General features: G+C 34.8%; 1 protein-coding gene across 1 annotated transcript in view; it reads right to left on the bottom strand.

The window, feature by feature from the left end:
* LOC150099265 (proto-oncogene tyrosine-protein kinase receptor Ret-like) overlaps positions 1-27707 on the bottom strand; it is a 130487-nt gene that overhangs the window by 39068 nt on the left and 63712 nt on the right. Inside the window, exon 3 of the mRNA XM_090403731.1 lies at positions 24648-24908. Within this exon, the coding sequence (XP_090259857.1) occupies positions 24648-24908 (261 nt within the window). The remainder of the gene's footprint in view (positions 1-24647; positions 24909-27707) is intronic.

Here is a 27707-nt window from a genome sequence, read left to right as displayed (position 1 = left end):
ATTGCTTTCATTTTAGTTAAAAATAAATTATTATTATTATTATCAACCTCTGTTTAAGTATGTTACTATGTAAGTATAGAGTCGTTTTAGACCAGCGCTTCCCAAACTATGGGTCGTAGCCCTCTTGGGGACCGTAGGTTTTGTTGAGGGGGGCCTTGAAATAATGAAAACAAATTGAAAATGTTTTAAGACTAAGTAGATTTTTTTATCTTAATAGAAACGTATTTAATTTTGATTATTTCTTTTTTGTTCTTTTTTTATATTTTAATGGAAATAAATCACACATTGGTTTTGGTTCACAAATTTTGCTTCGTGCGTATTTCGGCGCGTAATGAATATTAGTAAATGTATGCTTATTCATATAAGTTTCATTTCAAAGCAGAAATCTAAGAATTGCAGTTTCCAATATTTCACCTGATATTGACTTTTTGTGTAACAGTATTCAAACACATCCATCACATTAAATTTATTTTATTTTTTTAATTCTTTCCTTATTACTAATCGTTTTACGTTTCATGTGCTTGTACTGCAAACATACAATAACAATCGATCTATCTATATAAAAATATGAGATAATGTGCCATGTCAAATATGTATGTAAGATGCTAAAAATGTAATATTTGCATTTGGTTTTTGCAATATTCGCTGTGTATGTTTTGTATTGAATATAAATACAATAAATATTATAATAATATAGTCTATATTACAATTTATTTTCCAGGGGGGGGGGGCGTGAAATATTTTAATTTTTCCAAAGGGGGCCCTGACATCCAGAAGTTTGGGAAGCATTTAGACTACTCCAAATCCTTATGTGTGCCCCTGTAAATGAGGCTTCCCCTTTAGCCATTACTGTGCTGCGGATAAATGGCTACTATAAAATACCAAATAAAAGGTATTCGACGATTTATTTATTTTTATTTGTGTATAAACATCATATTTTGTTTACCTAACTCTAATCAAACTCGATTTTGTAGAAAACGCACAGAATTTAAGATTTTATGCGAAATTTTAAAACTATACCGTACTTAGTTTTCTTATAATTTCATTCATTGTTATTTTATTTATTTAATACTGTAGGAAACACTAATGTTAAATAATACAATTTTTAAATAATATTTTACTCTACTTGGCAGTCTGATGTGGAAACGATTGTTCAGGAGTTCAGTCTACAGGATTGTGTTAAAGTTAAGGCAAAAGTATCTAAAGCTATAAGTATCTATTTAAAGGTAAATATTTTTAAAGCTTGCAATAAAAACACCATTACTGTTTTTATTATATCTTATCCACCCATTGAAATAACATTTATTTAAATATTTAAATTTATTTCATTTATATTTAATTTAATTTACATATATTTTTATTTATATTTTAATTTATTTTAAATATATATATATATATATATATATATATATATATATATATATATATATATATAGAGAGAGAGAGAGAGAGAGAGAGAGAGAGAGAGAGAGAGAGAGAGAGAGAGAAAGTTTTTTACCTTGAGTATAATATACGTTAAAGATACCAAGCTATTTTAAATATAAACCTGGTTTTAATCCATTTTCCCAAGTAAGCAAACAGACAATAAGTCAAGTAGTGCAAGTCTGGGTGACCTGCAAAGCAGTGCAAGTCTAGGCAACTTGTGGTAAAGGTGGAATAAGGTCTGATCACTATTCTTAATATTTACCCTTAATGCAAAGCACATCTCCTGGAGGAGATGTAAGATGCTATGTATTAAAGGCAAGGGGCCACTACCCTGACCGGTTTCGACCTTTATTGAAGTCTCGTCAGTCTTAGAAATACTAAGATTTAAGTAATACAGAGCTTATAAGTATTTTACCAAAACAAGTTACCATAAGGTGCTTTGACCCAAATTCTGAAATCTTTCGAAAGGCTGATGCAGCAACGCAGCTTCATTATCAAACGCAAGGTATTTAGTAAACTTGAGCTGGAAGCACTGAAACCTCAAGCTGTAAAAGGAGACCGTACTGATCCTGAAGTGACCAAGAATATGAATGGACCAGAACCAGATTCCAACGTGCAGAATGCTGAAAATTTTGAAAATATACAAATAATTGAAAGGAAGCTATCAAATAAGGAACACGAACTCGCAAGAAAAATTATCGAGCAAATGAACAGCAACCAGGAACGAGTTAGGCTTCCAGTATTGAGACAAGTACCTCGACAAAAACTGAAGGAACTCCTACAAGAAGCCAATAAAGCTGCAAGGGATATTCCTACTAGAACTATCGCGCAAACGAATCAACTTATGTACTCAATAGCCTACGTCGTAACATCTGAATTAGGATATAAGATTGGTGAACCCAAACGTAGTAAGGCTCAGGAACCAACATGAGAAACAAAATCTGTTTCTAGATTTTGTTTCTCATATTAAAGATATTTCCATCGATGAAAATGACATTTTAGCAAGTTTTGACATTATATCTCTGTTTACTAACGTTCCTACAGACGAGGTACTTACATTACTAAAGGACAAATTGTCCAAAAAAATGTTTGCTTTATTAAAGTATTGCATTCATTCTGGTTACTTCAAATATCAGGACTCCATTTACCAACAAAAACAAGGCCGGGCAATGGGCAATCCTTTGTCCCCAGTGCTAGCTAACATCTTCCTTGAAGACTTTGAAAAGAAAGCTATATCTTCCTTCTCATTTAAACCAAAAGTTTGGAAAAGATATGTTGATGATATATTCATTATTTGGAATCACGGGCACACAGCTCTCACAGATTTTCTTCGTCATCTAAACATCCAACATCCTAATATAAAATTTACTGCTGATATAGAAAATAATACCTCCTTACCTTTCTTGAATGTTATGCTTACACGATGCTCTGAAAGATTAAAAATCTCTATGTACAGAAAACCTACGCATACCAATAGATATCTGCATAATCTTTCTCATCATTTTCCACCACAAAAACTTGGAATTATATCTACCTTAGGACACAGAGCACGTTCTCTCTTAAATGAACAAGATGAACTACAAAAAGAAATAAATCAACTCTCTCTTATCTTTAAACAAAATGGTTATTCTGAAAAAACGATTAAGAAATTTCTTCTGGATCCTCCTAGGCAGTGCACAACAGAAACTATTAATTTTAAAGGCAGCATCACCATCCCATACATTAGCACAGTCTCTAAAAAATTAGCAAAAGTCCTTAAAAATATAACATCAAGACGTTCTTCACCACACTTCCTAAAATCCGTTCTCTAATTAACCATCCAAAGCCTCCTCATCACAACCTAAAATATCCAGGTGTATATAAATTATGGTGCGATTACAATATCCCTTATTTTGGACAAACGAATAAATCTGTTGAGCAACGTATAGAAGAGCATAAAAGAGACATCTCTTACAAAAGATCAATAAAACTTCGTTATCCAGTCATGTTATTTTTTCAAATAATCCTAATGATGATCAACAAAGCTACTACGTTTGCTGGGATAGATCAGAAAATATTTTTCGCTCTGATGATGAGTTTGAGAGAAAAATTATAGAATCAAGGGAAATCCTTCTGAATCCTGTCCACTTGAACAACAATTTGGGTTATAACATCCCAGATAGCCATGCTGCAGTTATTCAATATTGGCGTTCACGTGAGTCTGCACGCATACTTGCAATAAAGAATGGCACGCCTGTTAGAACTGCTTATAAAAATACAACGTTTTTTATGTATCAATTATGTGTGGCGATTTTTACCTGTATTTTCCAGCTTTTAGATACTTCAATGTTTATTACTATTCTCTTCTGATGAAGGCTATTATAAGCCGAAACTAGTTGTATTATTCTTATTAAATCTTTATAAGTAATCTCGGTTTTTAAGTCATTAAATCTATTTTTAAAAATGTATCACAACAACCGAGTTGAAGCATATAATCACACACACACACACACACACACACACATATATACATATACATATATATGTGTGTGTGTGTGTGTGTGTGTGTGTGTGTGTTAAAGATACCAAGCTATTTTGAACCTGGTTTTACTCCATTTCCCAAGTATGCAAACAGACAAACAAGTCAAATTTATTGGAAGTCTAGCTGACCCTCAAAGTAGCGCAAGTCAAGGCAACTCATGGTAAAAGTAGAATAAGCTCTGATCACTATTCTTAATATTTACCCTTAATGCACAGCCCATCCTTGAGGAAATGTATGATGCTATGTATTAAAGGCAAGGGGCCACTACCCAGACCGGTTTCGACCTTTATTGAGGTCTCATCAGTGGGACCCAGGCTAGATATATCAAGATTTTAGTAATACAGAGCTTATAAGTATTTTACCAGAACAAGTTACCATAAGGTGTTTTAACCTTATTAAATAAAAATCTCAGGACTGCGCAAAAAATAAATGCAGAAACTGCTTGGTAGCAGGGCATGCACTGGAACAGGGTCAGTCATCCTGTCGAAAATATGAAAACAAGGATCATAAAGTAGACACCTGCCCATACAGAACGCTTCGGAAAGGATTGAAGATGCTATAAAACCAGCTAGAGCCATACCTGTAGAGAAGTTCGAAACCACAGCAGAGCAGGAAGATTTCCCAGTCCTTCAAACCCCCCCCCACACACACACCTTTTGTTGTGACAACGACAACAGAAAATCAAGCCGCCGTCAAGAAAACTTCGCTAGGGAAAACAAAGAAGAAGAATCGCAATGCAAATAAAGAAGCTTCTATCAGTGAGACTGTAGAAACAACCAAAGAAGACAGAACAGAGGAAGAAATGGAAATCAGTAGTTCTACAACAAAACATCCAAGATACCTAGAAGGAGGAGATAACAAAAAACCAAACTCGGCAAACACAGTCCCATCAGAACTACCCGAGGACAACAGTAGCCCTACCAATCGCAGCTTAAAAGGTGGAGCTACAATAATAAGATCATTTACCGGATCCCCAGAGACCTCAGAGAAACTTCTAAGCAATAGACAAACTAGGGGAACCTGTGTTCCATTTTTCTCGTAGGGAGAATTCTGATAGCATAAGTTTCAAATGGGGGAAACCTCAACATCAAGGACATAAGTGCGGCCGCTGCAGAGCAGCTAAAGGGTTTTTTGGACCGCAACATGGAAGAGGATTTGGCGCTGTGGAGCACTTTGGCGCCGCTGGCAGATGACGGGATATTGGGGTTCTTTTCATGGCATTTGCGGGCCAAGAAATTAGGGGAAAATTAGAGCTTGTCTTTCCTTTTTTATAGTTCACACAGGAGGGGGCGGTCTAGTAGAACCCAAGCAGCGAAGGCTTACATCGAGGCGGTGCAGCTCCCTGTGAGCCGCATTGGGCCAAGTTCTTTCCTCGTTCTTCAGTCCACTGGTTTCTTTTTTCGATAGTTAGCACAGTCCTCCTTCAAGGCTATTCCAGTATTTTTTTCTAGGTTTATATTGTTGGCCAAATTAAGTGTATTTTGTTTCTGCGGGGCTTTTTTTATGACAGGTGGGAAGATATGACGTCTATGGACCTTTTAGCCACAACCTCTTGGTTACATTAGCTAAACAGGTGGACTAGGGCCTCTTTATTACCTATTACTATCATGCTCTACCTTTTTATTTGTTCCCCTACTTGCTGACCCTCTGCACTCTTTTTCACTCCAAAGGCCAATGATGAGAGACATGAACTCCCAAAATATCTTTAGCAACAATTTTTTTCTAAAAACGTCCATATGTAAAACTCAATGTAGCTTAAAAATACCAAAGCGCTTTACATCGATTTTTACAGAGGTCAAGTCTGATGAAACTGTTACAAAAATAACCTTGTTTATCTCTATGTATTTTATGCTAAATATTAATGTAAATAACCCTATGGGAATTGATTGTATTCACTGTTTTAACTGAAGTTTCTAGAATGTCAAAAACAAAGGCAATACTTTGCCATCGTAACTTTGTATAGTAGCTATGTATAAGAGCAAAGAAAGTTTTTTATGGTTAAGTGTGTTAGGAAGTTGTTTGCGAGCTCTGCACATGAACACCTTCAAAGTTAGTATCAAAGAGATCTGCTAGTTTCAGAGAAGTTTCCACTGCCCGATAAGACAAGGAAAAAAGAGCATACGGAGGAGAAAAAAGAACAGGGAACAGGTCAACCTTATCAAAAAGATCAAGGAGAACTGCCGATTTCTTCAGGGTTTGGTGCAAAGTCCCAAGAAGGCAAAAATAAAAAGGGACTGAGCTGAACATCAGAGTGGGCAGTTTCGGCAGAGAACCAGAAGCAGTCTGCCCCAGAGGAACAGACTTTACGGCGAACCCATACCAGAGGAAAATTTGGGAGAGCAGCCGATGCCAAGTGCCGGTAGGATGTCCTATTGGTGCGGTAAGTCAACCGAAGCCAAAAGCCGCAGAGTGATCTTAGAGCCTGTATGCTGAAACTTCTTGCCTGAGCTTTTGAGTACCGGGAAAATTGCAGTCCAAGACCGCTGATATTCCAACGAAATCCCCCCTGAAGCAAGACTCTCCAGATGGAAACCGAAGGCCAGAGAGATGAAAGAAAAACCATAAAGACTTTGATGCAGGACCTTTGGAAAGTATCTTGACAAACAGCCTCCGTAAGTGTGTGACATCCTTTAATGTACATTCATTTTGTAATCTGGGAGATATGTCATAGTTGGATTCATAAGAAATAATAATAAGAAGAAATATCTATAACAGAGTCCTCTGATTTGTTGTTAACTGGAATATTAATTGTAAGATAACTTGCCATAGCTAACTAATCTCTTTATGAGTAAATTAGTCTCGAAAAATTTGGTTTTCTTAAGCAGAGAAGTAAGAGAGTAATTATATCGTTTATTTCTTTATACCAAAAGGATAGGTAGAGAGAGAGAGTAACCTTCTTATCGCTTATTTAATGTACTTTGTTTTTAATGTAAATAAATGTGTTTTAATTATATGTCTATAAAGAGCCGCCTGATGTTTATTTTGCAATGCACTGTTCCTAAAAAATATCGCACTTGTGCGGGAAATAACTAAGGCATTAAAAGCGCAGTTTAAGTAATTGAGAACCACGACTGTATATGTAAACTTTGATAACGATATACTGGTGGGTGCAGTCTCAATTAAATAAATTTTCCACTATTCTTAGGCACACAACTAGTAAAAAACGAAAAGGTGGAGAACCATAGTACGCAACAGAATAAGCAAGAAAGGTTACAAGAGAAAAAGCGAGCACAGCTAATTAGAATAACGGGATTACAAAGGCACAGTAATCAAGCAGGCTTATAAATAGCACGAAATAGCACACACACAGTTTACACCTACACCTCAACGATTTAGTTCAGCAAGTTGTAGTCTACGAGGCAACGGATATATTTAAACATAAAAGACCAAAAGCCATTTTAACTTTCTGTAGCGATGCATAATCTCCTTGCCCATTCAGGGCGAACAAACTGCTCGTAAAATTTTATCCTCGCTGTAGCCGTAACAGATAGCTCGGAATATGAAAAGCATCTCGCTCCATCCCTAAACCCATTAATGTCAAGTCAAGTCACTTATGTTTTTGTAATTCTAAAAAGAGGTTGTAAAAGTTTGAAGCTGTTTAAATTTAATTTTGAAATAGACTTGAGTCGATCTAAATATGCAAAATGTCCGTAAATGAATGAGATCATTTTAAAGACATCTTTACATATTCAAATATTTAAATTTCTTTGGGAAAATAAATGAAAAAAAAAACGAAAGTAAGATGGTTATCTAAATAGTCGTATTTTTCAAGAAATACCCTATAATAAGAAACAAAAATAAATATAGTTAATTAGTATGAATTCAAGTTAGCTGAGATAAATTCTAAATATTCTTGTGGATATGCAGGAATAAAATTAGCATGCTCAAAGAGTGTATGACCTTGAACGATCTTTGAAGGTTGATCAATTTTGACGAAATATTAATTTTTCTATTTTTATTATTATTTTTTTATTTATTTTTTCCCTTCAGCATTGTGTTAGCCAGTCTCGGACTATTTTTTTGTAGCCGGTCGGCTTCGAACAAATTTTTACACCATTATATTGACGTCAAACTGTATAAAATAAATTGGGCAATTCGTGGAGTTTATGTTATTTTCAATTTCTGCTGGTAGAATGGTGCAAATATAATAATAATATATTTTTTTCCTGCATAATGTATTTTTTAATTAATAATAATCATTTATTACATAAGATACATACATTACATACATTTGTTTGCATATGATACATAGATGTATTCTGATAATTAATGATAATAATATTTTTTTCGCAATAATAATTATGATAATTTATAACATATGATACACACATTACATACATTTGATTACATATAATATATATATAATATATATATTTTATTTATTATTATTATTTTTTTCTTGGATGAGATGTTATTTCTCAGCTTTCATCCTCGAAGTTTATTTGTGAGCTTATCTCAGGATGACACCAGTTATTATTTATTCGTTTGTTTGCTGTGTTGGGAAGCTACGAAATCAAATCTATGTTTAACAGGCTTGAATTTCTCTGCAGGTCGATTGGGAAATTCGCACCATGCACGCACACGCACGCACGCACACACGCACGCGCGCGCGCACGCACACACACACACACACACACACACACACACACACACACACACACACACACACACACACACACACACACACACACACACACACACACACACACACACACACACACACACACACACACACACACACACACACACACACACACACACACACACACACACACACACAATAACTCGGAATGTATTGATGCATCGCTGAACTGGAAGCCTGAACGAATATATTGTGTTTCATTAAGTTTGTATGGTATTTTGGGTGCGTGTTTCTTGTTCGTAGTATGTCCTGAGAGCTCTTTTCAGGCTATTGTAGTTTGTAAGGTTTCTGCATTCATAAGGTAATTTGTTTATCATGTCTGGGATGTAGAAGTTTCGCGTGGCCTTTCCGTAGTGATTATTGTATTTATATGTGATATAATTAGTAGTCTGAGGTCTTGTTATACGTCATGTATTTCTGACAGTCCTGTAGTTGGCATCGAAATAATGTTTTAGCAAAGCTGACATAAGTGTTTTGCTATCAGTATTTTGTGTTCTAACATTACAGTGTATATAAAGTCGTTATTGTTTCTTTGTTCCCAAAAGATCAGTTTTAACATTTCATACTGTAACGATATTAATCTATTTAGTTTGTAGGGTGCACAGAAAGTATATATCGTTATAGCGTATCTTAGTATATTTTAGCATAGGGATTTCTATATTAGTGTTTTTAGGCGTATGGGAACTACGTCTTTTAATCTGTAGAGCTTGTTAGTTGTTGTTCGGAGTTTGTTGTGTAGAATGATTTATGTGGCTGTTCCAGTTCATATCTGCATCGAAGTAAATTCCAAGGTATCGTATTGTTTCAACCTGAGTGATTGTAGTGGTTTCGCTGTTCTGTGTGATTTTTGTGTTGGAAAGTGGATGTTGGATGGTGATATATTTGTTATGAACTAGTCGAGTCAGTGGATTTCTGGATATCATTAATATTGTCTTATCTGAGTTTAGGTGTATGGAGTTTTTCGTAAGCCAGTCTGTGATCAGATTTATGTCATGTTGCATATTTGTTTGGGCTATGCTTGCGTTATTATGGATGGATATTATTGCTGTATCGTCTGCGTATTGGAATATCTTACCTTTGAGAGGTAGCTGATTAATATCATGCGTGTAAATGTTGAATAGAGTTGGGGAGAGTACAGCTCCCTGTGGCACTCCACAGGTTACTGATAGCTCTTTAATGCGGTTTGACCCGATACGTGTGATATGCTTTCTATTTTGGAGGTAGTTTGCAAATCACCTGTGAATAGGCCCGTCTATTGCAACATGCCTAAGCTTTTCTATCAAGGTTTGATGTGTGAGTGTGTTAAATGCTTTAGTTCGATCAATAAAGACTACCATGGCAATTTTGTTTTTGTCTAAAGCGGTATTAATTACGTCTGTAAAGTCTTCCAAGAGAGATGTTGTTCCCTTATTTTTCTGAAAACCATGTTGTGTTTTGGGGATAATATGGAAGATCTCAGTGTATGCTGTGAGTTTCTTCAGTTCGATGCGCTCCATAATTTGATTGATAATTGGTAGTGTTGCTATGGGTCTGTAATTGCTGATTAAATTTCTTTTTCCATGTTTGTATATGGGCGTAATTATGGCTGTCTTTAGCATACTTGGTACCTGTCCTGTTTTAAATATTTTATTTATTCATTTTAGTAGGATAGACCTGGGCCTTTGTTTGGTTTGATTTGATGTATTGCAGAGAGAAGTTCTGCTTCTTTTATGGTTGGAAACCATAATGTCTGTTTTGATTGTGTTCCAAGTGGAGGGTCTCGTTTTGTGATTGGGGGAATATTTCTGTGCATTTCTTGGATGGAGTCCGTAAAGTATTGGTTAAAGTTATTTGCTAGTTGTTGGATAGGTTTTGCGTCTTTCATGAAGCTGTATTTTATTGTTTCGGAGGCAGTGGTGTTGGGAACAGAATCTAGCATCTCATTAATCAGATTCCAGGTTTGTTTCATGTTGTTTTGTGCAGAGGTTAGTTTATCTCTGTAGTTTTTTTTTTTGCATTTCTGATTTGTGTTGTAAGGCGATTCCTTGTTATCTTATATTCAGTTTTTAAAGTTGTGTTATTTGTATATCGCTTTAATTCTTTCCATAAATCATCCTTTCTGTATATTTCTAGGATTAAGTTTTGTGTTATCCAAGGATTTTGTGTTCTTTTTGATCGAATTCGGACTTTCTTTGTAGCTTTCTTATATATTTCCTCCAGTGTGAGTTTAATGCTGTTGTATAAGATATCTGCTGAATCTGCTGACAGGTGTTACCAGTCTGTGTTTCTTATTTCGTGGTTGACTATTTCTCCGTCTATTATTGTTTTCTGTCGTTTTTCTTCTGGGGGACATTGCATGGATATTGTCTTGGTGTGCAGGTTTAGAGCGGTGAAGAAATGGTCTGCTACTTTGTATTTGATGACTGATGCAGTGTAACTGTGTGGTGGTGCTTGGACCTTTATATGATCTAGACAGGAGGCAGTGATAGTATTTCTGAATATTTCTTCTCTAGTACATGATGTTATTATTGGTATTAGGTTATACATTGATAGCGTGTCTAGGTATTGTATACAGTTGTTCTGGTTGTGGTTTGCAATATTTATGTTTATGTCGCCAATTATCATTAGGTGTTCGGTTGAGCATATTTCTTGGCGTGAAAGCCAGCAATTGAGTTCGTGCAAGAATTTTATTATGTTTAAGTTTGGTGGCTTGTAAATAGCATTTAGTATAATGGTATGCTGTCTGTTGGTGGTGTTAGTAATTTATAGGCAAAGAGTTTCAGCATGCTCAAACTGATATGCAGTTTCTTTTGCTATTAATTTACAATGTATGTTTGATAAATATTAATATTCCACCTCATCTTTTTGTTTGGCGGCGTGATCTATGTTTTTGGAAGCCTGGAATTTGGAAAGCAGTCGCTTCGTCATTAGTTATGGATACTTCTGTTAGGATCAATATATCAATAATATCTGTGTAATTCCTCAGATATTTTACATATTCAAATATTTACATTTCTTGGAAAAATAAATGAAATAAACGAAAGTAAGGTGGTTATCTAAATAGTCATATTTTTCAAGAAATACCTCATAATAAGAAACAAAAATAAATATAGTTAATTAGTATGAATTCAAGTTAGCTGAAAAGCTAAGATAAATTCTAAATATTTTGTGGATATAATTGATAATAATAATAATAATAATAATAATAATAACTTAGCTTCTTTATTAATTATTATTTTATGCATGATTATAAATAGAATCTCAAAATATAGACTAGTCTGATAGAGAGTAAGATGAATCAATTTTCATCGCTGTTATCCAGTCTCTCTTTCGACTCATAAAGAACAGAAAGTGAATCCTCGAAGATCTGATAATCTCTCTGAGGTCTTCTTCCTTAAGCTCATCTGTAATTTTGTGCAGATCTCTGCGGGGTTGCGTGACAGGAAGGACATTCATCCCTAGGAGAAAGCACTCAAGGGGATGTGATTTACTTCGTGTTGAACTGCGCTGCCCGCAATCCGCTATAGCTCGCATCTCTTCGTACGTTTTACCAAATATATCACGTGGGAAAAAGAGTCATCTACTTCCCATAATAGACTAAGAAACAAAGTTAAACCTTCCGTCATGTTTATTCCTACATTATCCAAGTAATTATTTGTTTCAATTGTATTAAATAATAATAATTTATATTATTTATATTTATATTTATGAATATATCCAAAAGCCCAATTATAAGTAAATTTAAGTAATTTTTATTATGGTTTAAAGATAATTATTATAATTAATTATAATAAAAACATGTAATTATTGTTATTATTATGATTATTATTATTATTATTATTATTATTATTACATCTTTTTCTCATATAATTAATCTTCCTATATATATATATCAGTAGAAACTGACTGAAATATAAAGAACGTATGATATGGAATCATATATGCACGTAATACAGCTGTGTTCGCTGTATCACACAATACGTGCATTGAAAAGTTTATACTTTTGCACTGTTTCTATGCCCTTTAATGCTTTAATAGATTCTTGAAGTCTCTTCACAACAATAATCCATTATTCTCTCATTTCAAATTCTTTTCGCGAAGCTCATGCAATATTTATCTTTACGGAGACAGACAGGCAGACGTCTACCCATTCCAATGATAAATTCCCATTGGCTAAATCTGTTTATTTTCCTAAGTCGATTTAAAAAGATTCCCTTGATCGATTCTGGATAGATATATAGTAAGCTAAATTGAATTAGGAAAAGAAAAGGAAGGAAATAAGAGCGACTTATTTATTCACTTGTTTGAATTTTTGCCGTGGAGAGTGTTATTTATATAAATAAATATTTATTTATTTGCACTATTGCATTTTAACTACTAATGTTTTGTAAAAAATAAATAAAATATTTATTTTTTTAAATAGTACTTTTAACTACTAAAAGGAACAAATATTACTTTTTAAAATAGAAAATAAAAAAATAATAAAATAATAGCAAACAATAAAATAATAATAGCTTAATAAACAAGAACTTAAGCGATCAATAATTTTTACGTTTCTTTACAAAAACGAATACATAATAATATTATTAAATTTAGGATAAATCAACATTCTAATTGAAATGTGCAACTATTTTAATATTAAGGAGAAAACAAGACAGATGGCGCTAGTGACAAAAATACATAATTTGCACCCAAATTAGCTTTGCTATTATTGCCTAATTATAATTTGCTTTTTCGCAATTATTGCTTGGTCATTTTGTTACAGTGGAGATAAAGAAGTATTTAAATTAAATTAAAGAAAGGCTTGCATAGAAAGTAAAGTTTACGTAATCTAAAGATCTCGAGATGTATATATAGAAAGAAATTTTGTTTGGTTGGGACTTCAGGTTGGATACGTCATTCCATATCCACGATTTAGTAGTATAATTTAGCTTACTTTTCTAATAAATAATAATACATCTATTAATTACTTGTAATTTATAATTCAAAATTTCATTTTAATACTTTGAGAGTGTAGTTAAAAAAAAAATTCTAAATTTTTAAAAATACAGCACCCACCTTTAAATTTCAAATGTCATATTACTACAATTATTTTTATGATGAAAAATGAAATATAAGTAGATATGGACTTTCATCTATCTGTATGCTAATTCTTAACTAAGTGGGAATTCTAAGCGAACCTGGGCTGCGAAGGCAAACTCAAAGTGGAAAACTCCGAAAGGGGGGGGGGGCAAAGTGCCGAATTTTCCACTCTTTTTCTGTTTATATCTCAGCACATATATACGACCACACTGTTCTCTGACATAGATTAAATGAAGTTATAAACATAAACAACTGATGATTTAAAAAACAGTTACAGAGATCTAGAATAATAGATCACTGATGTATTTGTACATGCTGTCATGAAAAACGTCATGGTTAATGCTAAATATTGTTTACAACTCGTTTTATTTTTCAAAAGTAGTGTATAACTTTAAATGTCTCATGTCATTTCGTGGGAGTGGGGTATGCAATTAGAATAGTTGCAGTTTTGTATTACCTAGAGTTTGTGAATTAGTTTCGAAGTTTACATAACAGACATCTCAAACACATGAAGAGCACTGACAGTAATATTTATTTCCTCATAAAGCTTGGATAATTAAAAAAAAAAAAGAATTATCTTCTCTGAAATTCTTCTTAGGTGTGAACTTCTTTGGGTGAAGGACTGAGTCCTTGACTTTTCATCGCTTTATCTAAGTTCTTGATTGTGGGTGTGGGTTTAGTGCGGGTATTTTACCCACTCTTTGTGAGCATTTTGTGTAGTTTCAGCTTTCTTTTGCGAAGAAGGATTTAGGTCTTCTATGTTTGAAGCAGTCTGATTTGCTCACAGTTAGCATTTTGTCGAATCAGCTGACTCGGGTGATTGTCTGTGACTGTGAAGAATTTTCCTGCAATGCCTCTCATGTGGATCTTGATGTCTCGTAGGTTTCAGATGAACCAGGGAGCATTTAGCGTCATTCTTCGAAATTTGTTCTGGATCGTCTGTAGTCTTTAGATATTTCTTTTAGTGTTTGTCCCCAGGCTTGTGAGGTGTAGGTTAGTTGAGGTCTTATCACTGATTTGTAGAGCAGAATTTTGTTGTTTATGTTTAGGAAGTTGTTCCTATTCAGGAGTGGATATAGCTGTGCTATGATCTGGCTGGCTTTAGTGGCGACACCATTTATGCGTGTCTTGAAGATTAGGCTTTTATCAAGCTGAACTCCTAGATATTTGGCCGACTAGTGCCAACGGATGAGTTTTCCAAGGGAAGGGCCACTACCCAGACTAGTTTCGACCTTTATTGAGGTCTCTTCACTGGGAGCCAGGCTCAAGTGGAGATACCAGGAAGACGCATTAGCAAGGTCATCTCTTAGCATTAGCAAGGTCATTTCCCTTAATGCATAACATTAAACATATCCGCAAGAAGATGTGTTTTGCATTATGGGAGATACTGAGATAGGAGTGATGTTATCTTGCTCCACCTTTGTAACGCGTTACCCGGTGTTGTACCACCTTACCCCAGTCCTGAAGATACTTTCAGGCGCAAACTTTGTTTGCTCACACTTGGATAAAGGATTAAACTAAATTTATTATTGTCTAACCAAGTGAATAATAAACTTTCAAAATCCATGCAAGTAAAGCCCGTTCGGCTATCTTGCCTACGCATGATAATAGGCTGATGGGTCGATAGTTCTGTGGACGTTGTGGTTTTTTTTCCCTTGTTTTGGAATTAGGAAGTGTACAAGTTCCCATCGTTCTGGATAGTGATGGAGCCATAGGATGGCATTAGTAATGTCATTCTACTAGATGCATGATGTCTTTGCGAGGGAGCAGCATGAGGGCCTTGTTCGTGATTCCGTTCGATCCCAGGGCCTTTCTTACTATTGAGTTTTTTTATGATTTGGTATATTTCTGCTGGTGATATGAGTTTGTTGTTGGGTTGGAGTTTGAAGTTCTGGTTATTTTGCGCACTTGGGTGTGGATTTTTCTTATGAAGTTTAAGTCTACTTGGGCATAATTGGGGCTGCATTGTCTTTCCAAGCTATCTGTAAATGCTTCCACTTTTTCTTCATCTTATAGGCTATGGCTATTCCATATTCACCTTGGATTGGACGGAGTGTACTGTGCTTTGAGCGAAGCGACTTCAAAACTTTTCACATTGACTGGCCTTCTGTGCTTAGGTGATAAGTGTTGTTTTCCAAAAGTTGGTTTCGGTGGTCTTTTAGTGCATACCGAACCTGGTTCGTTACTCTATCAACTGCATGTTTATCTGTAGGATCCATTGATCTATGATATTGTCTTCTTAGCTTGTTCTTTTCTCTGATAACTTGTTCTATTTCGTCTTGAAGTCCGTTTGGCGGTGCACGTGTGTTTGTGTTTTTTACATAGGATGTTGCTGCCAAAATTTGTTTCTCAAGTGTTGCCACTGCCTTTTCTATTTCTTCAGTAGATGTTATGTGTTGTACTGAGGCTAGGTTTTCCAGGAATGCTAAGGAGAGGTGTTTCCTGAAAACAATCTCACCTTAATAAAGGTGAGGTTGTTTTCAGTTAGATCGTGTATGGTGCCTAGTTTGCAATATGATGGGGTTGTGGTCCAAGCTCATGTCGTTGATCGTCTGTATTTGATAGCCGTGTGCTCTGTTTTTTAGTAATGCTATATCAAATACGTCTGGACGGTCCGTACCTCATAACTGTTATGATTCCATTTCCGGCATCTGCTATAGAAATAGGAATAAAATAGCACAGAACGAATTTAATAGCAAATGTACGGATTTTGCGTAATGCATTTAATAAGGGAAGATGTTTTACAAAGTACAAGAATAATGCAGTGAGAAATCTTGGTTTAGAACAGTGTTTCTCAACCTGTGGTCCGCGCTGATAGGACAGGTGGTCTGCAGGTAGACTTAAATAAATAAATATATATATTTTAATTATCCAAACAAAAAGTAAAATTGAATAAGTAAAAATTATTGAAATAAAATGGATACTTAAAAAACAAATAGCGACAGAATGACGAGTAATAAAAGAGGGATGAAGTGAACAACAATATGGTTTTATTGCTTCCGCCTTCCCTTTCTGTTTTGTCAGATTTGAAGTAAATATTTGTTATCCACATCTCAGCTAATTGCTTGTTATTTATTGATTTTTATCACTGAAGGTTTTCCTCCTTCAACCAAGGCTCAGTATATCTTCAGAAGTGCTAACTTTGTCCAAGTGTGTTTTGAGTTAACCCCAGTATTTATATATATTTTCGGAAACGTTTTTTAATGATGGAAAAGTGGCTTAAGAACTATGACTTTGAAAAGAAGAGCAAATGAAACAGGTGATGCTAATCCCAATTGTGATACACGTGTTGTAACGGCGAGTAAATCTGATACTATTAAAGTAAAATAAACAAGCAGGTCAAGTATAATAAATGAAGTGATTGGTAAAATGCATAGTAACTGAAAACGATTAAAACTTTTCTATATTATTCAGAAATAATCAATACAAAATGCAGTAGGGATTATAACAGTTCATATTTGGAATTCGAGTTTACTTGGTGTGCAGATGAAAGTGAACAGAAATCTCAGTGTTGACATTTTATTTTTCACTTGGTTAGAGTATAATGAATTTAGTTTAATCCTTTATCCAAGTGTGAGCAAACAAAGTTTGCACCCGAAGGTATCTTCAGGACTGGGGTAATACCACCTTACCCCAGTGTTGTACCACCGGTGTTGTACCACCTTACCCCAGTCCTGAAGATACTTTCAGGTGCAAACTCTGTTTGCTCACACTTGGATAAAGGATTAAACTAAATTCATTATAGAAATCTCAGTGTGTTTTGTGTTATGAAGTGTTGTCGAACGAGTGCATGAAACCTTCGAAACTCCGACATTTAGAAACTAAACACTGTGATGTGAAAAATAAGCAAATTGAATTTTTTCGGCGACGCTTACAGACATTAAATCATGGGAAAGATATAGTTTCGGCCATGGGTTTCATTAATAGCAAGGCACTGGAAGCGTCGCATCTCTTAAGTTTGCGCATAGCGAAAATAGGGAAACCTCATTCTATCGGGGAAAATTCGTTGCTTCCAGCTATAAAAGATGTGGTAAAAACTATGTTTGGCAACAAGTTACTAAAAGATGTTGATTTGATTCCTCTTTCAAATGACACTATGGTCGCAGAATTAATGATATGGCAGGTGACGTAGAATCTCAGTTAATCGAAAGAGTTAAGAAGAGCCCTTATTATAAGCGTTATAAATAGACGAAACTACTGATGTTACAAATGATGCGCAGTTAATATGCTACGTAAGACATGCGCATGATAACAACATTCATGACATTTTGTTTTCAGAAGTTTGTCATCCCGAACAACTGGAGAAGAAATATTTCACACTCTCAATAATTACATAATACACGAAGGGATCCAGTGGGGAAAATGTATGGGTTTCTGTTCGGATGGAGCTCGCGCCCCTACAGACAGGCCTAATGGGATGGTTTCTAAGATCAAGGAAGAGCTCCGGATATGAATGGGGTACAATGGAAGCGTTAGCCTCCAAAGAAATGCCACCAGCATTCCTTTGGAGGATAACAATACAACGCTGTAAAGCTAATTAATTTTATTAAGGCTCGACCGTTAAATAACTAGTTATTTTCAGTACTCTGCGATGAAATGGGCAGTGAATATACACAACTTTTGCTTTCTTCTGAAATTCGCTGGTTTTCCAGGGACAAAGTACTAACAAACTCATTTCAATTAAGGCACGAAGTTTTATTGTTTGTAAATGAACGTAATTCTGATTTTGCATCACTCCTTATTGACGTTGACGAAGCAAGGTTATCAACACTATCCTATCTTTCAGAATTTTTTTTTTCGAAATTAAATGAACTAAATCTCTCCCTTGAGGGAAATTCTTCAACTACTCTTGATGCCTACGACAAAATAAAGGCATTCGAGAAAAAACAAAAACAAACACGGGTGTTGTGCATTAGTTATGTAAAAGACAGACAGTTTGCAGCTTTTCCAACATTGGAATTCTTTTTTAGTGGAAAATGATATTTTTTGTTGATTCTGAGTTTCTGGAAAGGGTTTGTGACCACCTCAAAACGCTGAAACAGAATTCTGAAACATATTTTCTGAATAACTTTTATGAGAAATTTCTGTGGATTCGCGATCCATTTCAGGCTCACAGTCACGAGAACGACCTTTCGAACAGTTAATTGAGCTTTCAAGTGACAGTGGGCTTAAAATGCAATTCCGTGATCTTGGTTTGGCTCGAGTCTGGATCTCGCCTTCAGTGAGAAGTGAATTTCCTGAATTATATGAAGCAGCAGCGAAAATCGTCATGCAGTTTTCTACAACCTGCGAGATTTTCATCGCTGCTTCAAATAAACACAAAATAAAGACATCGCCTTAGCGTGTGCGTGTGTGCCGATTTCGACTGAAGTTGACCCATATTGAGCCAGATATCCAGCAACTCTGCAAAGGCTGAGAAGCTCACCTACCTCATTAAAAGTAAGTAGTAACATAATTATATCATATTTTTATTTGTTTAATATAAATTTAAAACTTTGTTTAATGATGATACACTCTTAATCGTTTACTTCCAATTTTAATTCTGTTTCCATGTGTATTCAAAACATGCTTTTAGATTTATTATGTTATAAATGCCACAGTTTTACCGAAATGTTGGTAATCTCCACATAGGTGTTTAAACAAATTACATAAATTAGTGGTCCGTAGAATTGTTTTCGGCATTTTACTGGTCCTTGGGCTTAGAAAGTTTGAGAAACGTTGGTTTAGAACATTAAGGAAAAAGAAATAACGTTTCGATTTTTATCAGATCCAGAAATATCAGTTATATTTGTGTCGGGTCTAATTATATTTATTTATAATTAAGTTATATTTGCACGTCTAATTTGTTCTGATCTTCCCTGATGTGTAATTTTGATTAATTTATCGGTATCCTCTCCAAACTAAACAAAAGTATTTAATAATCAATTTATTAAATTATTTACAAATTTTCCTATAAATTTATGTAGGAATAGAAATTATTATATTTAATATGCAAAACTTATTTATATTTATAATCGAAAGCAAGAATTTAAGAAGATTTAACAAAACACCAAATATTATAATACATTTCTTTCTGATATAATATCTGTAGTATGTTTTAGCAGTTGATGAATCTATGATTTTATTGATTCGCTCATGACATTTTGTTGTGGATTATGATGAGCATAAGTGCAGCGAGTTAGCAATTAAATTTATATATATGTATGTATGAGTTAGCAGTTATATATGAGTTTGCAGTTATAAACATAGTTTTGACACGATTAAATTGTGAATCGCATTATAAGAGCAGCTACGATAAACGCAGGTAAGAAAAACTTTAATCTTAACAAATAACAACACTGGAATATGGACAAAACTATATGGTATATATAGTTTTGTCGGCTCGGTACATGCGGCTAACTTTAACAGGCCTGAAACCTCTGTTTTGGAGGTCTGATGTGATTTCATCTATTGTAATTGATTCTGTTAACCCCCCCCCCGAGCACAATTTTGGGGTTTTTCTCACTATTAAGTGCAAAATTGCGGTAGGGTTGGTTGTTGTTATCCAGTAATTTGGTTAGTTTTCTGTAATCGGTTGGAAGTTTTGGGTTGGGTGAGAATTCCTTCTTCTGTGTTGGTGGCTTTCATAAATGTGATTTCTAAAGTTCGGAGGGAAGTCTTAACTAGAAATCTTAAAACTTAACTAGAAACAAATATAAGGCTACTGCAATATGTAATAAATACACCATACTAAACATACTATCCCTTAGATATTTATACATCTATAGGCTACTGTTATTCATAAAAGTTGAAACTGTGGATAGAGAGTCCTTTTTAGGACTTCCAGGGTAACAAATGGCAATGCTGTAGCCAATGAAGTTTTAACTGAGGCTCGGTTATTGCCGTTCCCCAGCCATGACTAGAGCTTTTAGCTCAATAGCACTTCATCCACACAGATTTTCTTCATTCAGATGACGGGATAAAGAGTCAAGGACTCAGTCCATCTCCCAGTCCTTTTAAGGACTTAAGGATTATTCATAAAAAACGACACGAATACATAAATATCAAACAAGATGCTTTCCTTAGTAGACATAAGGGCCTAAAATATTTCGTTCCAAAAGCAAATAAGAAGCAATACACAAACATTATACTTATTTAACGCCAAAAGAATTCAACACACTTGCCTTTCCAATAAGAAATGAAACTAACCCAAACAAATACAAAACTCTACTCAAAGAGTATTTATTTTCCCACAGAAATGAGGAAGCTCTGTTCAAAATAATTGTATAAATTATTGGTTTTATTGTACTATCTGCGAAATGTCTGCTTTGTGGAGAGCGGTTAGAGTATGGTTAGATGATGATAAGGGAGTGAATGTGTGTAGAAAATGTAAGGAAATGAGGAATTAAAGTGTATTTCAGGTCGTGAGTGTGATATTTTTGTCAAATTTCAGAATGTAGAAAATAGCAATATGATAAGAAATTGCGAGGTTGTACCAGAGAGCTGTGAGGGCGTGAATGTAGAAAGTGTGAATGAAGGTATTAATACAGAGCAAATTAATGGTTTAACAGATAATAAAAAAGATGAGATAGATGCGATGAGTGAGATCGCGCTTTTGAGCAGAGCGATACGTAGGGCAAAGCGGCAGCTGGAGCATGTGCAGAAATGTCTACCGAGTGTACCAGCCAATAAAAAAAGTATGATAGGAAAATAAGAGTATGATGGTGAACGTAAAAAAAAATGAAGGAGCTAGTGCTGTATGGAGATTCGTTAGTACGAGGTGTGATAGTAGAGAATTTGACAAAATCGTACCAACCTGGTGCGACCATAAAGGATGTAACTGAGTCTATTAGAGAGCAAAAGGAAAGGGTGAAAGAAATGATTGTTGTGGCAGGTACGAATGATTTGAAAGGAGATAAAATGGAAATGACCTGAATGAATTGTTTGAGGTAGCAAACGAAAAGAGTGAGAGAGTTAGAATGATTAGTCTTTTACTGCGGTATGACAGTGAAGAGTTTAAAAAGAGGGTCATAATTGCAAATGACTTTATGCGTGGGTTATGTATGAACAATCCCACTAGCTATATCATCTTCAGTCAGCCATGTTTCACTAATGCCAATAACCTGTGGTCTGGAAGTGCCAACCAAGGCCAAAAATTCTTCCTTCTTGTTCCTAATACTACTAGCATTAGTATACATGAATTGCAGACCCCCGTTAGCCCCATCCGTACCTTGATGCCTTATACTATCCCATTCTGATTTGCTGTCTTATTCGCTCGGGCATATTATACTCATTCATACACTCAACTGCCTCCCTAAGGTCTGCATATCTACTCCCCCCCCCCTTAATAAATTTAGTTTCCCTGATTCTGCACATCCACTTCATTCAACAACACTTTTTCAAGTCTCCTTACACCGAATTCATTCAAATGCAAGCCATCCATCTTATATAGATCCTTTCGCCCATCGAACTCACTCCACACGTCCACAAATTCCACAGGTGATGGAAAAGATGGTGGAGATAGTATGCATAAACAATTCTGCTTCATTATTTATAAAATTTTTATTTATTTTGGCTTTTCAGATCCAAAATGAAATTTTTAGATGTAAAATTACTCGATACATGAAAACACATTAAAGTTATAAACTTTTTTTATGAATAAATATTTGTCTAAAAGGTGGTGAGAGTCACTTAAGTAAAAAAGTAACTATTCCATTAAACGCGTTTAGCGTCTACTATTATTGTAAGAAAGGAGTAACTCATGCATCGTCTACAAACTGAGTAAGTTAATTAATTTTACAATATAATTATAGCATTGTTATTCGACGCTTTTGCAATAAGGCGAAAGTATTCCAGTTTTCATTAATCCTGCGATTTTTTTTTCCCCGGCTGTAGCTATCGACCGATTATAGCACCTGGGAAAGTTACTCCATTGCAAAACTAATAACTTCCTTGTATAAGGTTTATGATATCACGCATTCAGTACCAGAGTGACCTTGACATTTGGTAGAACAATTTATTATAATTTATTTTGGTAGAATAATTTATTTTGCATATAATGATATTATATGCAAAAATACAAGCAATGCTTTACAGAATATAGTTAATAAAAACAATTTACACAATTACTTAATGAGATAGTTTCGAATAGTATATGTAATTTCCTTCTGCCGGAAATACACATTTTTTTGAGGGAATAAAAGATGTGTGGCTATATTTGACGCTAGATGGCATTTCGGTAGCTCTTCTGGTAAGCTTGAAATGTAACAATAGATTCGGCTGCAAAATTTCGTACATGAGAAATGCAGAGTTGTTTATTTTTTACTTCAGGTCATATAATAGAATTTTATACTACAGAGCAATTTATTTATCTGTTATATCAGGATAAGAAAATATTACTCTTTTATGAAGCCAAATTTTCTATCTATTTTGATATCTGTTATTTAATTATGTTGTAACATGCAATGTTTTTCTAGATACAGGTAATTGCTACACTTTTCTGAAATGAAATATTTCATATTTTAACATTACATTATAGCATATATCAGTAGCCAATCAACTTTGGGGCTAGAAACATAATACGAATAATTTCTTAATGAAAATTAAACATGCAAATTATTAAGGGTTTTTTACGGCGCATGTTTAAATAATCCTGTAATATTTTGAAGTAAAAACAATACGCCTTTAAATATTCTGTTTTTGGTTTTAGAAAATTTTAAAATAATTGATTAGTCTATTTGTATGAGGGTATAAATAACTCAGCAGATATATCTTTTTTCTTTGAGAAATCAAATAATTACCGTGGTTAAACTGCGGAAAATAATCTGAACAATGTAATGCCAACATATCAAAATATTTGTTAAAAAGGAGTTTACTATTTTTCTTTTTAGCCAAAATACCAACGTAATTTCATAAGCTTTTTCTCACTTTTATGCAGTTTCTTCATATTTCATTTAAAATAAGTGCACATTTAATATTATTTTTTTCCTTTAAAATTATTTAATCAATTTAGACATTTTTTCTCTTTTGTTAATATTTATAACTGAAACACCTTTTTGTACATATGATTACATACCATGATATAATTGTTTCCATATTAATTTTCGGTGGGGATTGGATGGTATGAGGACTCCCAGGGTAACAAATTATTGCTGTTACCCTCCTGCGCTGATCAGAGCTTTAATAACTCAATAACACCTTATCTCTAAACTGTCCTCTACAGATAACGGGGAAGATGAAAAGCATTTTTGCTTCGCCCCTTTAAGCCAGTCCTTATAAGGACTATATTAATTTCAGTGGAAGAGACGAGAATGAAAAGAATCGACCGTGAGATGCGGTGATTAATACCCTTGGAGGGTAATGGATGGCAATGCTGTAGCCAATGAAGTTTTAACTGAGGCTCGGCTATCGGCTATTGCTGTTACCCTCTTGCTATGATCAGAGCTTTAATAGCTCAATAACACCTTATCCCTACACTGTCCTCTACAGATAACGGGGAAGATGAAAAGCATTCTTGCTTCACCCCTTTAAGCCAGTCCTTATAAGGATTAATTTCAGTAAATCAAGTTTGGTCATTCTCTTTATAAAGTAGCCTTATTACTTGCACTACATGGAAGAAGAGTCCTTTTTAGGACTTCCAGGGTATGAATGGCAATGCTGTAGCCAATGAAGTTTTAACTGAGGCTCGGCTGTTGGTGTTACCCCCTGGAATGCTGAGTTTCGAGAGTTTGAGTTTCGCTCTCTTAAGGTTTTTGCCTTGAGGGAGCAAATTTGAGTCTCCGGTGAGGGGCTTTGTCGGTGGATACGTTTCCCTGAATATGAGCGGTTCTGCTCGGTGATGGGGGAGCCCGTCATTGAGTGGAACCAACGCTGAGATGGACAGTCTTTTGGCCACTATGGAATGGTCTAGGGATCGTCCTAACTTTTAGAGTTGGCTTCACTTATCGCCTATTACTTGCACTACATATGTATGAACATTACAGTTACGTACTTTTTATTATAATATGCAAATTACCTTACCTTTATATTTACTATATTCCACTGTAGTGCCTGGACAAGGGACTGTTGCTTGTTGTAGCTTTCCAAACGCGGTACCTGGCAGTAAGGTTTCCACAAGTTTAAATTTTGCTGACTTTGAGGGAAAACAAAGCAAGTTATCTTTCTTACAGACGTCACCCAACCATCCTTTGATTGTAATACTGATACTGGACGATGCAAATAAAGAGAGATTATCAGGATCAGCTGCCGTTACATGGATGGAAATATTCCTATTATGATAATCTGAAAAATAATCGAAAGAGTTTATAAAGAAGTTGGTGGTTTAAAATATTTCACATTTGAAAATGTTATCATATGGATTCTTCTGTTGATAACATACACATTTCAAAGTATTCTAAATGAGCCTTTAACCAATCATATTTAAAACATGAGTTTCTATGACAACCGCCGCGGCGCGCGCTGGCTTGAAAAAGACAAAGTTTGAAGGTCGTAGTTCCATACTGAAATAAATCAAAACAAAACACACGAAAGTAAGTTAGATATACAGAAAACCAAACCTATATATGTGAGGATTATTGAGCTAATTGAATTGCGACCATAATAAATATATATCACTAACAGTCGAAGGAGCACATACAACGAAATCTTTAATTTCGTTGTATTTTTTTCCTTAAAATCTTTTATTCGTTTTTATTTTCGTCTCCGATATAATATATATAATATTACACTTAGTTGCTCTTCGATCGTGAATCGGTAACAACACAGCACGACCCTGCGAATGTATAATTATAATTATTGGATGATTTACAGGAAAGCGCTTGGGAATTTTCCAATTACGTTAGCTTACTGTAATCGAAACGGAAATATGTTTTACGTATATTTAACGCTATGATTATTTTAATTAAAAACTATTCAATCAAAATATGTTATACAATAAACTAATTATCTAATTAATTTTTTAAGTAAATCTAAATTTATTGAATCTTTGATTTTTTAAAATGTTTTAGTAATTATTTACTAAAACACCTTTTTTTTTGTAAACATACATATTAAATATATTAAATTAAGAAGATTTTTATTTTAAATGAAATTGTATGGAAACAAAGTACTGAGTGCTTTGTGATGAATCATTGAGTTGTGACATTCCTTTTGTGAATTGTAAGGATTACGATTTTTTTTTTTTTTTGCTATATATACTATACTATACTATATACTATATATATATATATATATATATATATATATATATATATATATATATATATATATATATATATATATAATGTTATAACAAGTATGCTAAGAAAAGGATAAAAGAGAAACAGTTTGTGATTTGAGAAATAATTCCTTTATACAAAAGATCACACTGGTGAATACCTTCAAGACAGCGGATGGAGCACACAGAAGCAATAAAAGTACCTCCCATCGAGGCAGGTATAGGTAACAAATGTTTCTGATCTACACAAGTAACAATAATGTTAGACATGGAAAAACTACTAGAAGAAACTAAACTAGACGACGTATATCAAGAATTTATAAGACTAGGGAAAGTACTTAATAACAATTAGCCAGGTAGAATAAAACTCGATGAGATCCCCCCCCCACAGTCGCTACAAAAGACAATCTGGACCCAAACCAAAAGAACATGATATACAACAGAAAACAGAGATCACACCAGTCACTAAAGTTTGAGGATGCGGCAAAATTCCAAACCAATGCCCACCCCAAAACAGAAACAGCAGACACACACAGGAGGAATTCTAAACATACAAAAAGAAGAGGAAAATCTCCATCAGCAGAGATACACTGAAACCAATGGTAATGAAGACTGATAATGATACAAACTCAAACGAAAGAATACCCCAATCGTCCTAAGAGATAAAAATCATTGGACATCCGTTATCACTTCACTCCGAACTTTAGAAATCACATTTACGAAAGCCACCAACAGGGAAAAAGGAATTCGCATCCAACCAAAAACTTCCACCTATTACATGAAACTAACCAAATCACTGGATAATAACAACATATCCTACCACGCGTTTGCACTCATTAGTGAGAAAAACCTTAAAGGTGTGCTCAAAGGGGTAATAGAATCAATTACAATCGATGAAAATCGCATCAGACCTCCAAAGCAGAGGATTCAAACCTGTTAAGGTTATCCGCGTGCACAGAACCAACAAAACGCTTCACTCCCTAGTACTGGTAGAAATCAGTAAAGACCAGAAACACATCTACGGTCTCCATGTGACTTAGTCATAAAGACTAAGTTAACAAACGACGCAATGTCATCGCTGCCAAAAGTTTGGCCACGCACAACGCTGTTGTAAAGCGGACTACCGATACGTTTAAATGTGGTGGCAAACATGCAACGACCGAATGCCAAAAAACCACGCACACAACAAGCAAAGTGTGCACACTGCGTGGGCCCGCATCCCGCAAACTACAGGGACTGTATGGCATTCCCACAAAACCAAAAGATTCAAACCCAGATCACTAAACCTCCACATAGAACCATCATACAAGCCACGACGAGCAGCAAATCTTATGCAGAGGCCGTTACGCCAAGACCAATCTATCCTTAAGACTCCAAGCCACGATCAACCTACCCCTAAAATTCCAGTAAACCTGATCTGTCAAATTTGACAAGCTGCATCAGAAAAGTGCTATCAGAACTACAACAAACCAACCTCGCACAAGAAGGCAATGACATCATCCTTCGGCATACTCATTTACTGTTCTCAGCAATCAATGGATAAACACAACAGGAAAACCACTCCACTACAGATTATCAACTGGAACGCAAATGGACCGACAAACTAGATCCCAGAACTACAGGAATTCTCTGCAGAAACCCAAGCCTACATTATCGTCGTCAACAAAACAAAACACCGCCCAAGCGACAAACCGAAAATCAACAACTATATTACATACCGCACGGACAGATTCTACGCAAGAGGAGGAGGCACAGCCATCTTCGTCAAAAGAGGAAAACAAAAACAATTTATTCGATAAGCCCCAAACTGAACACATTGAAATAATAGGAATCGACGGCCAGATGGAAACCACATTCTCAAGAAA

Source organism: Typopeltis vanoorti, chromosome 14 (assembly GCF_054136105.1).
Source record: "Typopeltis vanoorti isolate ZY-2024b chromosome 14, IOZ_Tvanoo_1.0, whole genome shotgun sequence".
In the NCBI taxonomy this organism is placed as follows: Eukaryota; Metazoa; Arthropoda; class Arachnida; order Uropygi; family Thelyphonidae; genus Typopeltis; species Typopeltis vanoorti.
The sequence above is the reverse complement of the archived record's forward strand: the minus strand, read 5'-3'. Positions and strand labels throughout refer to the sequence as shown.